Genomic DNA, 18,300 nt, shown 5'->3' with positions numbered 1-18,300 from the left:
GGACGCCGCCGAGGTGGCCGGACTGCCGACGGCTGCAGTCTGGGTGTACGCGGCCACCGACGGCGGTCGGCGACACCTTTCCGTGCACGCAGTCTCCCGCAACCCTTCGGCGGACGTCCGCTCGGTCGAGGTGGACGTGCTCACGGACACCGACGACGCCGTGGCCTGCGTCCTAATTCCCACGTCCCGGCACACCGGTACGCAGTTGACGCCTACCTCTTTGGTCGACGCGGCGGTGGCGGCACGCCTGTTCAACGTTGACGAGGACCAGCCACTGGCGGTTCCTGCGGCAAAAGACGGAAACACACATTATTACGACTCGGCGGCTACTCGTTTCGTTCGACGATTCCGGACAATGTAGTAGAAAACGAGTTATTTTTTTTCCAAACTAAATTTGTCTCGGCCGTTTATCCGTACATTTTAATCGTTTCGAAACGGATGCCCGGGTTTCAATAGACTATTTTAAATAATGTAATGCGTTTAAACGTTTTATCCGGCCCCAGCAGTGGTGTGCAGTGGCGTGGGCGTTGGCTAATACGTGTTAGATATCGTACGTTTTTCTCCGGGCCATATTCGGTTGCCGCACTATCTAATCGCGCCGAAAATGAAATAAACGTACCTGAGGATACGATAAATTATCAATAGCATAATTTTCGTCGTGGTAATAAACTAAGTACGTAAAAACTGTACTCTATTATTGAAATATTATTCGTACACATGCAATACGATCAATCCGAATAAACAATATAAAATAAGAAAAGTTAGTCCCACTGTTGTAATCAAATTAGATGTGTCCCGGTGTGAAGAGAGAATACGCAAGTATTGATGAAAAATATTCGGTAATATTCAAATCGATTTATTTATTTATTTAATATATTTTTTTTAAAAATGATTAAGATAAGAATATATATTTTTATAGTTAAAACACTAAAATTTTTAAAATCATTGGTTGAACTATTATGCCTGCATAAGGAGATACGTAGATGAACATCTATTTTTTTAAAGTTTGCAACCCAAGCATTAAATATTTGTTATTATCTACTTGGACTTGAAATTATTTCTGGGCTTATAATACGTATGGTAAAATGTAACTATTTCTTCGAGTGCGGAGCTTGGTATAATATCCAATGAATCGTAACGAAAAAAAAAAATAAATATTTTACTTCTATGGAATAAAATTGACATGGATTTTATTTGTTATGTGTTATCAAGAACCGCACAAAGAATATTGTGTGAAATATATTTATTTATTTATTTATTTATTGAATAAACGGGCGTGAGCATATATAAATATATATAAAAATTGTAATTTTTCAAAAACGCTGTACTACAGTTTTACGATAAAAATATTAATAATGCGATTAATTTATAGGTTTTAGTCTGACGCACCATAGATCATTTTAATTTTGTTTTTGAACCTTACAGCTCGTAAAACAACTACAGACTCTGATAATAGAATTACTCTCCGCGCCAAAGATCAAACAATGCATCACTTAGTACACATAATTGATACGTACATTACTTACTACATAAGAAGAACGTAATATTATAATATTAGCGCGAAAAGTTCTCTGTGGGCACTTAATATTTTATCCCGTGTTTATAAGTCATTATATCTTAGTGAACAATGAACTATTGGATTATTGATGTTTTTTTATTGTTCCCACTGTTTACACAATAATAATTTCGGTTTATGAAAACAACTAATTAGATTGACACCCGTCCGGTCGTCTGTTATAAATAGTTAAAACGAAATATTAAGGGTACACAATTAATAATTGTTCGTTAAAAATAAATTATTTCCATCTGTAAAATACACTTTACAAACTCGTTTTACATAACGAAACTGAGAGTAACAAGCTTTTACACTCGTCATAATATTTTATGTACATGTAACATATGTACACAACACTATATGAAAAATGTAACGCAATACGGATATTGAGACCGTTTTTTTTAAAGTTCTTAATTATTGTTCCCAACTCAAATGAAACATTATCATGATTTATCATTAACTTTGTTTTATATATATATATATATATGTATATATATGTAAAAAAAAATTACAAGCTTCGTGTAAATTAAATAATGAAAAAGATAATATATATGTATTGGTGAATTATTTAATTACATATTACATTACGTTTGTTTACACTTATGATTACAGTATAATGGAAAGCTATACTCGTGTAAAATTAAAATATACACTATATAAAATCTAAGGATAATTTTTTTAGACATCATGTTACGTATAGTTGAAGATAAAATATCATACATTTCAACAAGAAATTAACATTGTAATAATTTTAGCTATATCTTCAATGTTATCATATCGTAAATTTTCTCAAAGTACATTTATTTTAGATGCAAAATATTTTATTAAGACTTATAGTTTTTAAAACTTAAAATACAAGTTAATATACAGGGTGCAGCATTTTTTATAATAAATATTTTAAACTTTCAATAAAATATTTTATAATTATAAAATGTATATTATTTAAAAATATAAAGGTTTTTTTTACCTACCGTTATCAAGATACTTTACATAATGTATAATTTGTATATAAATAAATTAACAAACAGTTTATATATGACACAATAAATCAAATAAAACGAGATATATTTCGATTTATAAAGAAGAATATTTTAAATGCACACCTAAAATTTAAAGATGTTATTTTATAGTTTATATTTGAAGAGATATTCTAGATATTCAAGGCTAAATATTAACTAAATAATATCATACACGAACAGGCTTATAATGAGTTCATAGTTTTAAAAGAAATGTACGTGGGTATGAAATAAATTAAGTCCTAAATGAATAATTATAATACGAAATACTATATTTATTATTAAAAATAGATTTCCTAGCATTAGAAATGTTGTGTAGGTTACATCAGACAATAATATTTCATTATCATAACTTACAGACCTTTAAGATTTAAAACGTTATTTAAATCGTATTTGGCAGTTTTAGGGAGCAAAAAACTTGTAAAATTATACCAAGTCCATTTGTTTAAATATGTAGCTTATATAAGATAGGTATGCTGTTAAAATCACTCACCTGTTGTGTTTTTATATATGTTTTCCATTTTTTTGTGTTTGTCCAATTCGGATGATAGTTGCTGTTTCTCAATATTCAATGACGAAACTTGTGCCTATATTATAGAATAAACAAATCAAAATAAGCCATAAAATATCTTTTTATTTTTAATAGTTATCGTGAATACGTAGTATGCACCGATTTACATTAAAATTAAAGTATTAAAATTGATTCTAATTAATTAAATAGATACCAAATATTCCGTTCATTAATTCATACTGATTAGCATATAGTATGTGGATAAAATTGTATTTATCTTATTAATACCATTATTAAGTAAAAACATTTTTTGATTTATTCTTTCCAGTGAAAAGTCATGTTATAATACTTTATAATTAATACTTTTTATTTTTTTTATTTTTACTTTATTATTTGTTTGAAATATAATCTTGAGACGGTTTACGTTAGAATTGTACTTAAATAAATTTGTATCATATAAATGTATCCAATTACTTAAATCACTGTTTAGTTATGAAACATTGGAGTATTTTTTTTTTTAAAAATATGTTAATTTAAAATATTTTTATTTGACAGTGTGGATTCGTATTCAAAAACTTTATATAAATGTAAAATGTAAATATTATATACTAGAAATATTTTACAAATAAAATGTTATCCATATGTTCATATGGAGATTTATTTTTATACCGATATACACAACAAAACATCAATCAATTTATTTACTAAGTAATCTACTTACTTTTAAAATTAAGAATAAAATGTATTCAGATTGTTTATACAGGTAATTGGAATTAACAATTCTAGTGGTATAAAAGTTATCTTTTAAATTAAAATGATTACCTTGAGCAAAGGCACTAATTTCACTTGTTCTTCTAAATCTTTGATGATCTCTAAGCTTTTTATCATTTGTTCTCTGATAAGCTATAAAAACAAAGCAGTGTTAAAATAAAAAATTAAAATAATTAATATAGTACGAGAATATAAATAATCAATTTACTTGGAGTTCATTGTAAGTATTTAAGGATCGATGCATGGACTGATCGGGTTTTGTAGAATAACCACTACTGCCAGTTACACTACTTTCAAAACTACTGTCCAACTTATTGAAATTCGATTCATCACCTTCAACTAAAATTACATTTTATAGTAACAAATTGCATCAGAGATATTGTTTAATATTACGTACTGAAGTTATGATTAGAAAATCCTCTAGGTGGTGGAACGATGGAGTTTGACTGAAATGCTAATTCTAGAGTTTCTTCAAAGTCCATTAAAGCTCTATCTAAAGAATCTTGCACATCTGGAGACGCTCTGGTTACAGCCTCGGAATTCTTAAAAAATAATAATAAATTATTATAGATTTATCAAATGCAAATCTGAAGGTCAATAGTATTTCAATTTTTACAAATCAGATAAAATTCGTACTTATTGTTGGCTTAACACAAAGGAGGTAAATTAATACTACACAATACATTGTAAACCTATTATATTTTATAACTAATTAATATTTATTATTATTATGATCGTATAATAACACTAACTAAAAGGTAAAAAATGTATATGAAATTAAGAAAATTAAAAATAGTTACTCAGCATAAACAAAATTATTCTTATGATATATTTTATTACTGCATGAAAAAATAGTAGATAAGGAAAATATTAACAAAGAAACCCATACGCTTATTAAATAAATATAAGATTTTTAATTTAAAGTAAAGAATAAAATTACTATTAATTTAAATCATGTCTTTAAAACAAAGTCAGAATAATCATGCAAATAAGAAAATAAACATATTTTACTCAAATAACAAACATTAAAATCCCGAAAAGGAGTGCAATGATTATTTTATGATAATAAAAGATCACAGAGTGTCCATAGAAACTTTTTGTACTCAAATACCTTTCTAAATTTCATAAAATTAATTTAAATTAACTTAAACTAATTTAAAATTCCGATAGGAAAGTATTAAACTTTTAATTAATTTTCAGTAAAATATGTTTATAAATACTAAACATAAAATACTTCGACGAATATTATTTAGAAAAATATTTTTATACTTATTAACTATACTCAGTGTTGGGACTTATCTAGATAGTTTTTTTGTCATCTTTTATCTTATCTAGATAAATAAAGCTAAGTTGTCTAATTACTTATCTAAGATAAAATTTTTACTTATCTAAATAATTGTCTGTATTCTTGCCAAGATTAGAGTTATTTTTATTCTTATACGGAGACGAATCCAACAAATCAGAGATCATCAAAATCAGTCCAGCCGTTCATGAATTATAAATTCTGTAACTAACCTGACTTTCTTTTATACATATAGATTTTGTTTTCATAATAATAATTCGTGTATTATTAAGAAGTAATTGTTATTTCTTAGTATGACATTTTGTTTGTATTTTCATGTTGGGAAAATATATTTGGTATTTTTAAACTTAATTTCTTATTTTTCCATGGAAGTTCCAAATATAGTAGGTATTTGATTTTAGTATACTCATATCACTCATACGCTGAATTGTCATTACTTCATTCTTGGAACCCGTAAAGTCGTAACTACTTATAGAATAATGAAAATCATCAAATTAATATTATATGAAAAACTATATTGTTAACTTTAAGTATTCTGTATTCATCCTTATACCTACAAAGCAATTTTCATTTTTTTTTTTTTTTTTTGTGTTACATTTTAGTGATTAACTATCTTTAAATATTGTATATTATATATTAATACTGTTTAATAGTACACTACATTACTACAATAAACATTAAACACCTAGGTACTAATAATGATAATAATGATTATAATTGAGTCTTCATAGACATTATTAGAATATGAAATATTAATCAAAAAATAACATTTCTTGAAAATATCTTTTTTTATCTAGATAAAAATGAATTTATCTTTATCTAGATGAATTTGGAAATATTATCTTTCATCTTTATCTAGATAAATTTTGCATTATCTATTCCCAACGCTGACTGTACTGTGTAATTTAATTTTATTATTTTATTTTTTAAGAACATTTTATCAAAGGTCACATATACAAATGCCACTTACTTCTTCATTTTCGAGTGTTAGTCAAATTAATTGCATAACATATAATGAAATGATTTTAATTAAAATTTGGAAAATGCTAAATATACAAATATAATACAATAATTTATTTAAGAGAATTAATAAAATTACAATATTTTATATATTTTTAATCAAATAAGTTTCTTAAATTAAAAATACTTATTTCTCCTAATGACATTATCCAACAAATGTAATTTAATTTAAAATTACTCGAATAAATTACAATTACTTTATGTTATAATTTTATTATTATAATAAACGAAATTGAACTTTTATTTAAACCTTAGCATATTTAATAAGGATTAATAATCAGTAAAATATTTAATTTATTATAAAATAACAAAATATTCCGAAAATCTGATATATTCACATTATATTCACATTAAAATGATAGTTATATTTATTATCATTAAACGTTGAGTGTGGCTACATCTTGTGTATGAAACTTTTATCAACCAATTTACGATTTAAAAAATTCTAGTATTTTGAACGACATATAATACTATGGTATTATTTTTATATGTTTTAGCGAAATCTCCCAGTAGTAGCGGATTTGCTTAACTCTAAAATCTTATTTGTATACATGTTATACAAATATTACAAAAATTGTACTTTTGTACGTCACGTACCAAATGTTTGCCATTTAAGTTTTCATCGCTTAGTCCTAATAGTGACTCCATAGACTTGAGCTGCCTTCGGCGATCCGGCACCCTTCCGTCGGTGGTGGATATCCGGTACCTCTTAACTGGTGAAAGAGGACGGATCCTATGGTGGTAATCAAACTCCGGATAGCCTCGATCATGGTTGCCGTTTGACCGCAGCCAGTCTTGTATTTGAAAAGTATCGTCTGTGTGGGTAGCAAAAACAATTAAAACCGGTTGAAAAAAAAAGGAATAGAGATGAGAACGAGCGCCGAGATGACTCGACGGGAGAGAGAGTAACAATAATAATGGTCATGGATTGCTGGGCACTTCAACTTCAAAACGGATCGACGCTAAGACATACGGAATGTGTGTGTTGTACACCAGCGTAGAACTGGTATTCATGTCATCGTCGTCGTCAAATTCCTGTACGATGTTACATTATGGCCGTGTTAACAATATTCTAACCTATTCTATCGACCTACAATCAAGTGATAATAATAATCTACAAAAACCTTTAAATTATCAAATTGTACAAACTTTTTCCAAACATTTATTTGTGTGAGCATTGCATCTGTTTAGTGCGTACTGTGCATGTGTACCAGTTTATATTGAATAGCGCACTTAATAGCAGTTACTTCTTATAGTAGTTTAGTTATCTTAAGTCAAACTAACTGACGGTTACTTATTTTTTTGACAAATTCGAATTTTTCACTCACATGTAACATTCTGTGTAATGATATGGGTAGGTTAATTCAGTATAATATGCAATATTGAATTTAAACAAATAGACCTTCGTCGTTTAAATTTACATGTCTAAGTTCTGATGGTAATAAATATTGTTACATTGTTAAAACAACGACTAGTAGATGTTTAAATATTACAACACAGCGTTGGCTGTGACAGCCAGAATAAATAGTTGCAAATAAATCTAGGATTTCAAATAAATTTTAATCGATTAGATTCAAAATTATAAAGATTAATACACATAGAACATCAAAGCAATTTTATTTGCTTATAGATTTCTCATTGTCGAATAGGTATCGTTTATATGTATTCAATATAATGTTATTGATCACTGAATGCGAAGTCTTGCAAAAAGGCAATTGAAAGTGTTCAATTGGTTAAATATTCATACAACTTAAGAATATCCATTTGCTTTTAATTGCTATAAACTATGAATGTAGTGTGTCTATTTATAGTTATAACACGAGTGTTCAAAGGTATTCAATTGATATGAGAAAGTAAATCTATAATATTAAGTATTTTTAAACCGTAACATAGTACTAGTATTTTATTTTAGCTTTATATGAGAAGCGACATATATTATATAGCAAGAACAAGAAGACTTTCTTTACCAGTTATATTAAGAGTCAAGGACAGCCATAATCGAATTTATTTGACAATGAAGTCTCCCAAGATAATGTATAATAGTTATTGCAGGCCATCTTGAGACAAGACTTTATCGATTTTCTTCAACACTGGTCTAACCGGTGTTCGTTGATAGTTATGGTTAAACGAAATGGTTTAATGTTAATTTTGTATCGTTATAGGTAATCCGTACACAAATCTCTAAATTCAAATACTAAGTACAAATAATGAAAATAAAGTTAAAAAAAAATTACAATTCATTTTTAATACTTACATATAATTACATTAAACATTTATAGAATTCTATAGTATCATTATACAAATTAAAAAATACATATTAATAAATAAAATTCAATTTTCGACAGAATTATTATCGTACTGTAATCTCATGTAAATCACACAGATAAGTGTAACTAGTTTTTTTTATCAATGCTATTTAATAAACTCAAGACAGATTTTATTTCAAACTGTCGATTTAAAGTTACGAACAATTTATGTAATTTTACGGTTACAGTCAAATTGAAGCTTTACATTTATTGTAAATAGCCTACACAATTTAACGACGTTCGTTCAATATAATTTTATAATAAATCGTAAAACGTAATAATTATAACCAACAACAAATTACATTTTACAGTTAAGGTAATCGTAAATTATAATTTAAGCACCAGATTAACATATGTATATATTACAATATTTATAATAATCGAACATATTTAATTAAATGTTTTACTAAATATATTCAATTTTTACTCTGTATAAGGTTCTAGATGGTTGGAATTTAAAAGAAAACGTAAAAATAATAATTTTAGTATTCAATAGTTTACTATCGAAAGTTGACTGTAATAATTACATAGTGCAATTATTGTACTATTGTTAATAAATATTTGCTCAGTCATGTTTAAGTGAAGCGAAAAACAAATATTGGTTTTAAAATAAGTATAACATTTATTTTGTTCGTTATGCATAAAAATAATTAATTTTCTTGGTATTCTATAAAATATCGTATCTAACATACTCGTATTTCAAATAATCAACAATTTTTCAATTTTGATTTTCTACATATTTTTACAGTTGTAAAAAAAATGTAAGCTAATTATTAATGGATTAAAAAAATTATGATTGAATAAACATTCAATATTTTGGATTTTACAACTTATAAACTACATATGTATTTTAGATTTCTAAAAAAGAAAAAATATTACGAAATTAATGTTTTAAAAACGTAGATAGTTGTTATCAATTGACATATTCAGATTATTGTTCATTATGGTATTATGTAGTTATAAGTATTTAGCTGCAATAGGTAACATGATAAACATTGTTTAATGGAAAACATATTAGTATAATAATAAATTAAAAAAAATAACTATAATTAACTCAAATCTACTTAAATAGTATCATTTGATATGGATCAACTGTTTTTATATTTATAAGAAAGTGTAATTTTCCCATTTTAATTTATTTCTTCGGAATTAAAAATGTTCGTGGAACTAAATAAATTTCATGCGGGATCATCAAATTATCCATCTTTATATATAATGCATATTTTCAATAATAGTTTGTCATTCCTTAAATTGTCATAATAAATTGTTAAAACAATTAAGTAGGAAAGTCGGTGCACATTATTGTGAAAGTCCTTGTAATAACATATAATTGTATAGATGAACTGGTGTCGAACTAAAATCTAATAGATGAAAAAAATATTAGGTAGATATGTACGCTGAAAAAAATATAGAACATTGTTTTTGCGTGTTACTTTACAGGTTTTTATTTTTTCGATTACAACGAGAAAGATTATACACGGCACCCATTTCCGATGTGTATTCATCTAGCAATATTAGTTTCAGCTAGCTAGACATTTTAGAAGTGTTGATTATAAATACAAACAGCGTTCAGTAATTATATAATAAACGTACAATGTATATAATATTAAACTCGAATTTTGTTCAAAATATGCACTTCATAACATTATTGAGTTGAAATAACGTGGCCAGGAAAAGTGTACAACATAAATACTAAACGATGTAAATTTAAACTAAAGCGTATTGCTATATATTTATATATTTAAACCATTGGTTTGAATCTTAAAATGCAAATTTCTGAAAATAAATGATTTTCTCTTCAAATATTTTTTATTTTAAAAAATATGTTAAAAATAAATTTAAATAAATATCTAGAAGTATCAGAGAACTAATTTATTTACTTTTAATTCTAGTAAAAGTAACTAAACTTTCATTATTCATGTTATATTTTTTTTGGAACTACTTGTATGTCATGGTTAAGTATAAACATACTAATATTTTTTCGAACTAACTATCCACATCTAGAAAGATTTGTATCTAAGCCTGTGTCTTCATTATTTATATTCATAAGATTAAAAATTATTTTTTGTTGTACCTTCATACCTAAAACATTTTTTATTTATGACTATATAACTCATTCTGTTTTATGTTATTGTTAACAAATACATATGGTCAAAAAGTATAAATTATTTATTTTACTAAACAGTCATAAATGCAATAAGTGACAATAATTAATTATGCAATTATGATAGAATTGTTGTTTCTATTTGTAATACCTAATTATTGTTAAAAACAAATTAATAATGCGTCAAACTGTTTTTACACGATTCAATTATAATTTGTTATTGTTCTATTTTATCGTCTTCTTACTAAATTAAATTTCTTGTAATAAATATGACAACAAAAAAGTATTAAATCAGGTCTGTAAAGGATAAACATCCCGTTTAATTATAACGACAAACGACCTTTAGTACTTAGATGAAACGTATCAAATAAGATTAGATCAAAGATAATGATTATACTGCTGTAAAAGCTTATATAGGTAATTGTTGAAAAAAGTTAATTATCATATATTTAATTAATTACAAATAATGCGGAAAAAATTTGCAAATTTTAAAAAAAACATGTATTGGGTTGAGTGTGTTGGATAAATAATTTTTTCATAAATCATTCGTTAAGTGGAAGTGTTACTGAAGGACGCCATGGTAATGAATAATTATATCGAACACAATACTGTTCGAATTTATAATTTGATTTGACTACCGCAAACGTATAATTATTGAGCCGTGATTTATTGTACCAGAGTTTACACGTCAACGCAAAAAATACTAAAACACTATACACACCATAATAAAACGTATACCCATTGTGCATAATTACTTTTATTATATCATCGATCTGCAGAAAAATCGTGTGCACGAAGCAAACATGTTATGTAAACACGAAAAAAAAATCAACAACTATTTTTATCCATTGGTAAATTGTAGATATATATATATAAATAATATATGTTTTGGTTGTTTTTTACATAAACATGTAATTAAAAAACGTCAACAACAGATTAATTGGACAAGAATAACAACATCGAATTAAATTATAAATGCAAATACTATAAGATTGTAAAATGAAAAACATGGGCATTCTAATTTAAAACGGTGACCTTAATGTGATAGGAGAGATTTGCCGAAACATTTTAAAAGTGTGAGTGAACAATCATTTTTAAACATGTTTTATGTATCGAAAAAACCGGCAAAAGAATTTGGACTACGGTCTTGTCCTTTAACAATTGTATTACGTATGGTATATTGGTAAATTATTACAGGTAAATTTATATATACATTAAAAATTCCAAAACCGTTTCGGTACCTTTATCCGAATACACCGTATCACATGTGCGCAAAATAAAGAAGACGAACGCTGGCACGACGACGACGTTCAACTGCAGTATTGTGCATACTAGTTGATGGGCACTATCGAAAAGTATTAGATAGTAAGCATAAACTATCAAATATTATAGTCAAATATTATTTTGTGTGACCAAATCCATGAAAAACTATTCGAATATATCGTATAAAAAATCAAAACGTTAACGTTAACGTTTTTTGTTAATTGTTATTCTTATCGGTAATCAGTTATCACATTAGTGATTAGGTATCTCAATATAAAACATTATTTAAGCTAAGCTAATTTCAAATTTTACTGAATAATTCAGAAGTCGTAAACTATCGAATAATTGAAAAATTTGAAATTAAATTCGAATTGTCCGAATAGTTTCGAATAATTTGAACTATTGAATAATATTGAATAATTCGAAACTATTGAATAATTCGAAACTATTGAATAGTCCGAATAGTTTCGAATAATTCGGAACAATCGAATATTTTGGAAAACTATGGAATAATTCGAATGTGCTGGACTATCGAATAGTTCGATAATACTATTCGATAGTGTCCATCACTAGTGCATACGCGTACATCAAAATGGCACAAAAAGCAATATCCAGTTTGACCTAGATGCTTATTTATTTTCCATACATGAGAAACAATTACGGATTTTTCAAAACGCGCATATATATCCATAAAACGTCACATCACATAAGATAGGGAGACTACGTTATAGGTTTAATATGAGAACTGTAACGTTTATCAGCGTAGAGGTATATTTATTTGATATTATTATTTTATTTGTCTATTAACTCCTAATGGATACCGCAGAAAAAAATAAGTTACCTACACATATTTTCATTGTAGAACAGTTAATATTATTATTATTTTGATTTATATTACACTGTCACATGTATCACCGCAAAATGTCATTGTTTTGAAAAAACAAGTTGTTCTCCGAAACCAATCATGCAAATGCAATTGTTACGTCCTATATCAAATGTCAATGCTACCAAATTTGTTAACTTGATAACATAATCTCACTCATCAATAGTATAAAAATGTCAATGTGCATAAAACATTATTTACATTTATTTATATTTCACTGCAGTTTCTGCTGATCAAATATGTTTCTGTTTTTATTTACTTTTTTATTGGCAACTATATACATATGATAATAATTGACTTATGATATGGAATACTTTGAAAACTGTACTCAGTTGTACAATTCATTAGTAAACCTGCCTTCAAGTATCTAATGAAAGATAATAAACATTTTTAAGAGGACATTGTACCCACAACTACAACTGTTTACTTACGCCTATTTAATGAGTATTAAAGTGGCAAAATCAGCGTAGAATATTATAATAATTTACGGTAGGTACTAGTAAGAATTTGGACGTTATTTTCTGGACATAATAATGCGTAAATAAATGCGCGCCATGTTGATGAGCATCAATGTCGAGTCGCTCTCCATATGGCATGGCACATTTGCTCTAACAATTAGCTGTCGACGAGTATTTTGTGTTAAGATTCTAAAAGTTATCATGATTTTTTTCTCTTAATATTTTTCACAAATATTAAACAGCTAAACTACAATTGTACAAATACAGTACGTGTAAAACATAAAATAAATAATTATTTTCCGAAAAGATTTTGTTTTTTGTTTGGCGCAGATTATTTTAAAAGAGTATATGTATATTATTTTAATTTACCTTCCGGAGTTATAGAAAAAAACTCTTATGCCCGACTGTCTTTAAATGTATTTTTTATTATATTTCTAACAAAACGAACCAATTTTGATATTTACTATAGATATGTTTTGCTTTCCAAAGAAATATATGCAATTATATCCTTATGGTACATAGACTTCATATAATGTTGTATACTAGTACGCTAATGTTCTCTCATTATAGTTATGTTTATTTAACAAAATATCTAAGTGAAAAGAGAACATTACAAAAAAGGTAGTAAAACGCCAAGACTTTCGAAAGTTTTGTCTTGTATAAATCTGATTTAGATAACTTGTATTTAACTACATTTGACAGTTTATACACTAAATATAGTAATAACGTATTTTTACAAACAAAGGCGACCAAATAAATGTTGAGCTGTATTAAATAAAATATTAATAGTTTTTAAATAAGAAACACATATAATCAATTGTTGAATATAATTTTAGTCTTAAATTTCAAAAAGTATTGTGGTTTTTCTGCTTAGGCAGAAATATAATAATGCAACTTATTAATTGTTTATATAATAGGTAAACTAATACCATCGGAAAGATTGACAAATTATCAGGACATAAAAAATAGCGAATATACCGAAAAGTCGTTTTCATTATTTAAAATGTTCCTATACGAATTCAAAATTCGTATTTACAGCGATTAAGAACACGACACAACCACGTGTGTTGTCTCCGTCTCACTAATATACAACATTACAAATTTTTGTTCAGTAGAACCAATTTTGTATTATTGGGTATAGAATTTGAGTAAACTAATCTATTATCAAACTTAAAGGAAAAACATTGTCGATTCGATGATAGGTTTTTAACGATATTTTAATTTATATGCGAGTTATGATTGTGTAAAATATTATAGTTAAAAAAAAAAAGGTTCAAAACTCTCTTGGAAATCATCGTAAAAAAAACAATTATCATAAAGATAATGTTCTTATATTTTTTAGTTAGATAATAGGTAACACAGAATTTGTTTGACTGAACAAGGATTTACTGTGTTGAAATGTAAAACGGAGACAACACACCCAGATGTGGTGAGTCTTCTTAGTAAATATAACACTGTGTGCCAAAAAAACAATTCGGCTTGAACCCAGTCGAATGGATAAATAGTAGTAATCGATGATATAATATTTTACTGAACTTGAAATATATATAAGTAATATATAATAATAGTAACACTTTCAATCGTAACTCGAAATGCGTTCACCTTCAAAGCATCAGTGCCGCGGCGGAGATAACGACAATTACGGTTTACGTACTAATATACGTATGTTATGTCGTATGTTCAATATCACGTTCATGACGACGATAGTAGTATTTTTTTCTTATTCTTTTGCGGCGCATTTTTAATGTTTGTACGAACCGCTCGTGTTGTAACATTGTATTCGTATATACACATTCACATGATATCCGCATCAAGGGCGAAGGTAACGTTTGTTGTTTTTTTGTTATGTAGCGTTTGATTTCCAAAACAAGTGTTTTCGAATTATCTATGCACACTACTAATCCGGCGTGTTCCGTACAATAGTAGAGACAAGAGTAATTCTACAAATCGAGAAAGTATCTCTCCTTGGACAACGGCGTTGCCTTGACAGTCGAAAATAATAGTCTTATAAATATTACGGTACATAATAATATTGTAAGGCACTCGATGAGACGACGTGCGCGGATGCCGTGTTTATAATCGGGGAATCTACTCGCACGCGGCCCTTATTGTGTGTTTCGGCGTTTGTTCATTACGTCCAACAATCCAATTGATTCGGTGCAAACATCGTGAGAGAAACTTTTTACAGTCCGAAATTATAATAACACGCGACCGGTCCGTGGGATATCAAAACTTGTTCACGGGAGCTTTGTTTGCACGATCCGTACGAGTTTCTAAAAAGTAAAATGTAAAAATGTTCGAAACCAATTCCATTTCGGGACTGCAGACAAAGAGCGCGCAACGAAAATATGATAATATTACGATCGCCGTTCTCGTTGGAAAATCGAAAAAGCAGACGACAACGCGTGTACAACCGGTACACGCGCGAGCGCGAATAATAGTAATAACAATAATAATAACACTGCGGTTGTGAACGTGGAGGGTTTTCGGCAACAATAATAACAATAACATTTGAACGGTTAATCGGAGGGTGGAAAAAAAGAGGAAGAAGCAGACGGCATTCCGCAGTCATAATTCCTCCACAATGATGATGATGATACCCAGATATAAGATCACGGGGTAAAAAGGTTCGGAGGAAAGGGAACGAATGCCGATTTCAACGGGCGTATTTTTTTCTAGAGAAATCGATTCGACCATTGGACAGGTAGTCGGTATAAAATTCGTGTACGATGTACCTACACTATGGTAGAGGTACAAGTGAGAAGAGGGTGGAAGAAACAAATTTAAAAAAAAAAAAAAAAAAAAAAAATAATAAAATAAGAATACAAGAAAATAAATGATTCGTGCGAGGGGTCGTCGGCGAACCGGTAACAACACGCCGGTGGCGGTGACGTGAGGAGGGTGAAACGAAGACGTCGGGGAGAGACGGACACGGTGGTGCGCGCAACAATATACGTGTACAAGAGTCCTGGCGTTTCCAGGAAAGCGTGGCGATAAAATATTAATACCGGGCGAGACAGCGGTCGCCGTCGCCGGTGCCAACCACACACACATGAATCCCACACGCGGCGCACACCTACCCGTCGTAGTGTGTATCCTGTTGCGTACACTTTTTATAAAACACAATACGAATAGTGCATAATACTGCCAGGTAAGTGTAACGAAGACCTAACACGGTTCGCGCACGACACCGGTTTTGCCTACACCATCCGGTCGGTGAGACGGCACCCGAACGTTACGCGCGGTCGTTTCCGTTCGCAGCGGCATACGTATTTTACTCGCTGTAAATCTAGACGCGGTTCGACGCGATTAACGACCGCGTATATCGTTCGCCGCATCGGTAATCGACAATACCGTTTATTGCCGGCAGAACCGGCGGCGGCACCGATGCGGGCGCGCGTTCCGCGGATATATTTCGCACCGCACACGGTTTTGAGAAGAACCGTTGGCGTTAAACGGGGTCATAACGGTGTGCGATCGACGTTGGAGGAAGTCAAAGGTTTATTCGTTTTGAAAAAAAAAAAAAAAAAATTAAATAAAAACGACAACATTTTTTCGAGAGACGATCGCGGTTTTCGCGTGTACGTTAGCCACCCCCAACCCATTCCCACCGTAAAAAAAATGTCCCGGTCGGGCACTTACCCGCGATCACGGCGTCCCGATTCTGCGCAGAGTTCATGGCGGCGGCGGCGGCGGCGGCGAGTCACCGGGTCGAGTTCTCCATGGTCTTCCGCGACAGATGGTCGGGCGGCGATGGCCGAGCACTTGTCGCCGGCGCGGAGAAATCGCTACGATTATGGTGACCGCGGTCGGCGGGGCGAGTGGGTCGCGTAGAATCGCAAGGGGCACCCGGTGACGGGACGGTGCCAAGGAAAGGGCGGACAATCGAGGGGACGACTGCACCGGACGGCGGGACGGAGACACGCGCGCGAACTGTACAGCGTCGCGATGACGGACGGAGTGAACAACAGGTACGGACCGCGACGTGGACCGGCAAACGGCCGCGGAGGCGGCGGGGGAAACCGCTTTGCCGGACCGATTCCGTCTTTGTAGACCGCCGGCCGTGGTGGGGAAGACGGCGGCGGCGGCGGCGGCGGAGGTAGACCGCTGCCAACAGCCGCCGCCACCGCGTCCTCTTCTCCGGTTAAAACATCAACGCGAGCACGCGCGCACGCGCGACACAACAACGTACGAGAACGCCGACCGAACCACCGCGTCCCGTCCGCAGCGGCGTGCGCGTATGTACGTGCGACATGCGTAGTGGATTTCGTCCGCGGGTCGCCTCGCCGTCGTGATGATCGTGGGCGTTTTTTCCACCGTCTCGGACGTAAGTGAAGTTGGTCTGGTGGGGGGGGGGATCGGCAATCAAAGTGGGGCCTTCGATTTTTCCGAGTTCTCCGTGGATTTGCAAATTACAATCATTTGTTATTTGTTTGAGACCGAGAGTACAAAGTGGGACGACGGGACAACTGCACGTACGTGCGACGTATTTACGACGTGCCGCGTAAACGCGATCGATTTTTTTAATTTTCTTATTTTTTTCCGAGCGCGGAGGGGTTGAGTTCCCGGGCTCAACGTGGAGGGGGGGACGCAAGACCTACCTCTCATAGCGTTTACAAAGCGTCCCCTTCAATTTTTCTCCGAAAGTTTTACTAAAATTCTCAACTGTTTGTTAAAAGTGATCATGAACAATAGAAAAAATGAAAAATTAGCTTTTCAGTTTAGTTTATGTCGATATGTGTTAGTGTTCTACAAACAAAACTGACTATTATTAAAAACTAGCTGACCCGACAAACGTTGTTTTGTCATATAAATTATTTCTAGAGAATATTTTGCTAGAAAAAAATAACTAATTAAATATAGGCATGTAAGAATGTGGGTAAGGATAAGAATGTAAGGAAGATATATGGCGTGCTATGAATGGTAACGAAATATAAAAATGAAAAAACATCAAACATTTATTTTTTTAATAATTTATTAAAATTGATCCATTAAAATAATATATATCGCTAATTATGACAATATAAGTAAAAAACAATATCTATCCCTTAATGCAACAGAGTGTACAATATTTTTTGTAATCCCATCTTTCGCAAACACAAACTGGATG

The 18,300-nt window shown here is 30.6% G+C and overlaps 1 protein-coding gene across 1 annotated transcript; it reads right to left on the bottom strand.

Moving 5' to 3' along the window:
• On the bottom strand, window positions 1-17,416 carry LOC112687840 (ice-structuring glycoprotein-like; the record flags this gene model as incomplete). The annotated part of the gene is given in 7 exon segments (XM_025560787.1): window positions 1-284; window positions 3,065-3,158; window positions 3,905-3,985; window positions 4,062-4,192; window positions 4,251-4,395; window positions 6,774-6,991; window positions 16,833-17,416. Coding segments are annotated over 7 exon segments (990 nt in total), but the record flags the coding sequence as incomplete, so codon positions are not given.
• Window positions 17,417-18,300: the final 884 nt, after the last annotated feature.

This window comes from Sipha flava, unplaced genomic scaffold (genome assembly GCF_003268045.1).
Source record: "Sipha flava isolate LNK unplaced genomic scaffold, YSA_version1 367_pilon_pilon, whole genome shotgun sequence".
In the NCBI taxonomy this organism is placed as follows: domain Eukaryota; kingdom Metazoa; phylum Arthropoda; class Insecta; order Hemiptera; family Aphididae; genus Sipha; species Sipha flava.
This window is presented reverse-complemented; position numbering and strand designations above follow the sequence as displayed.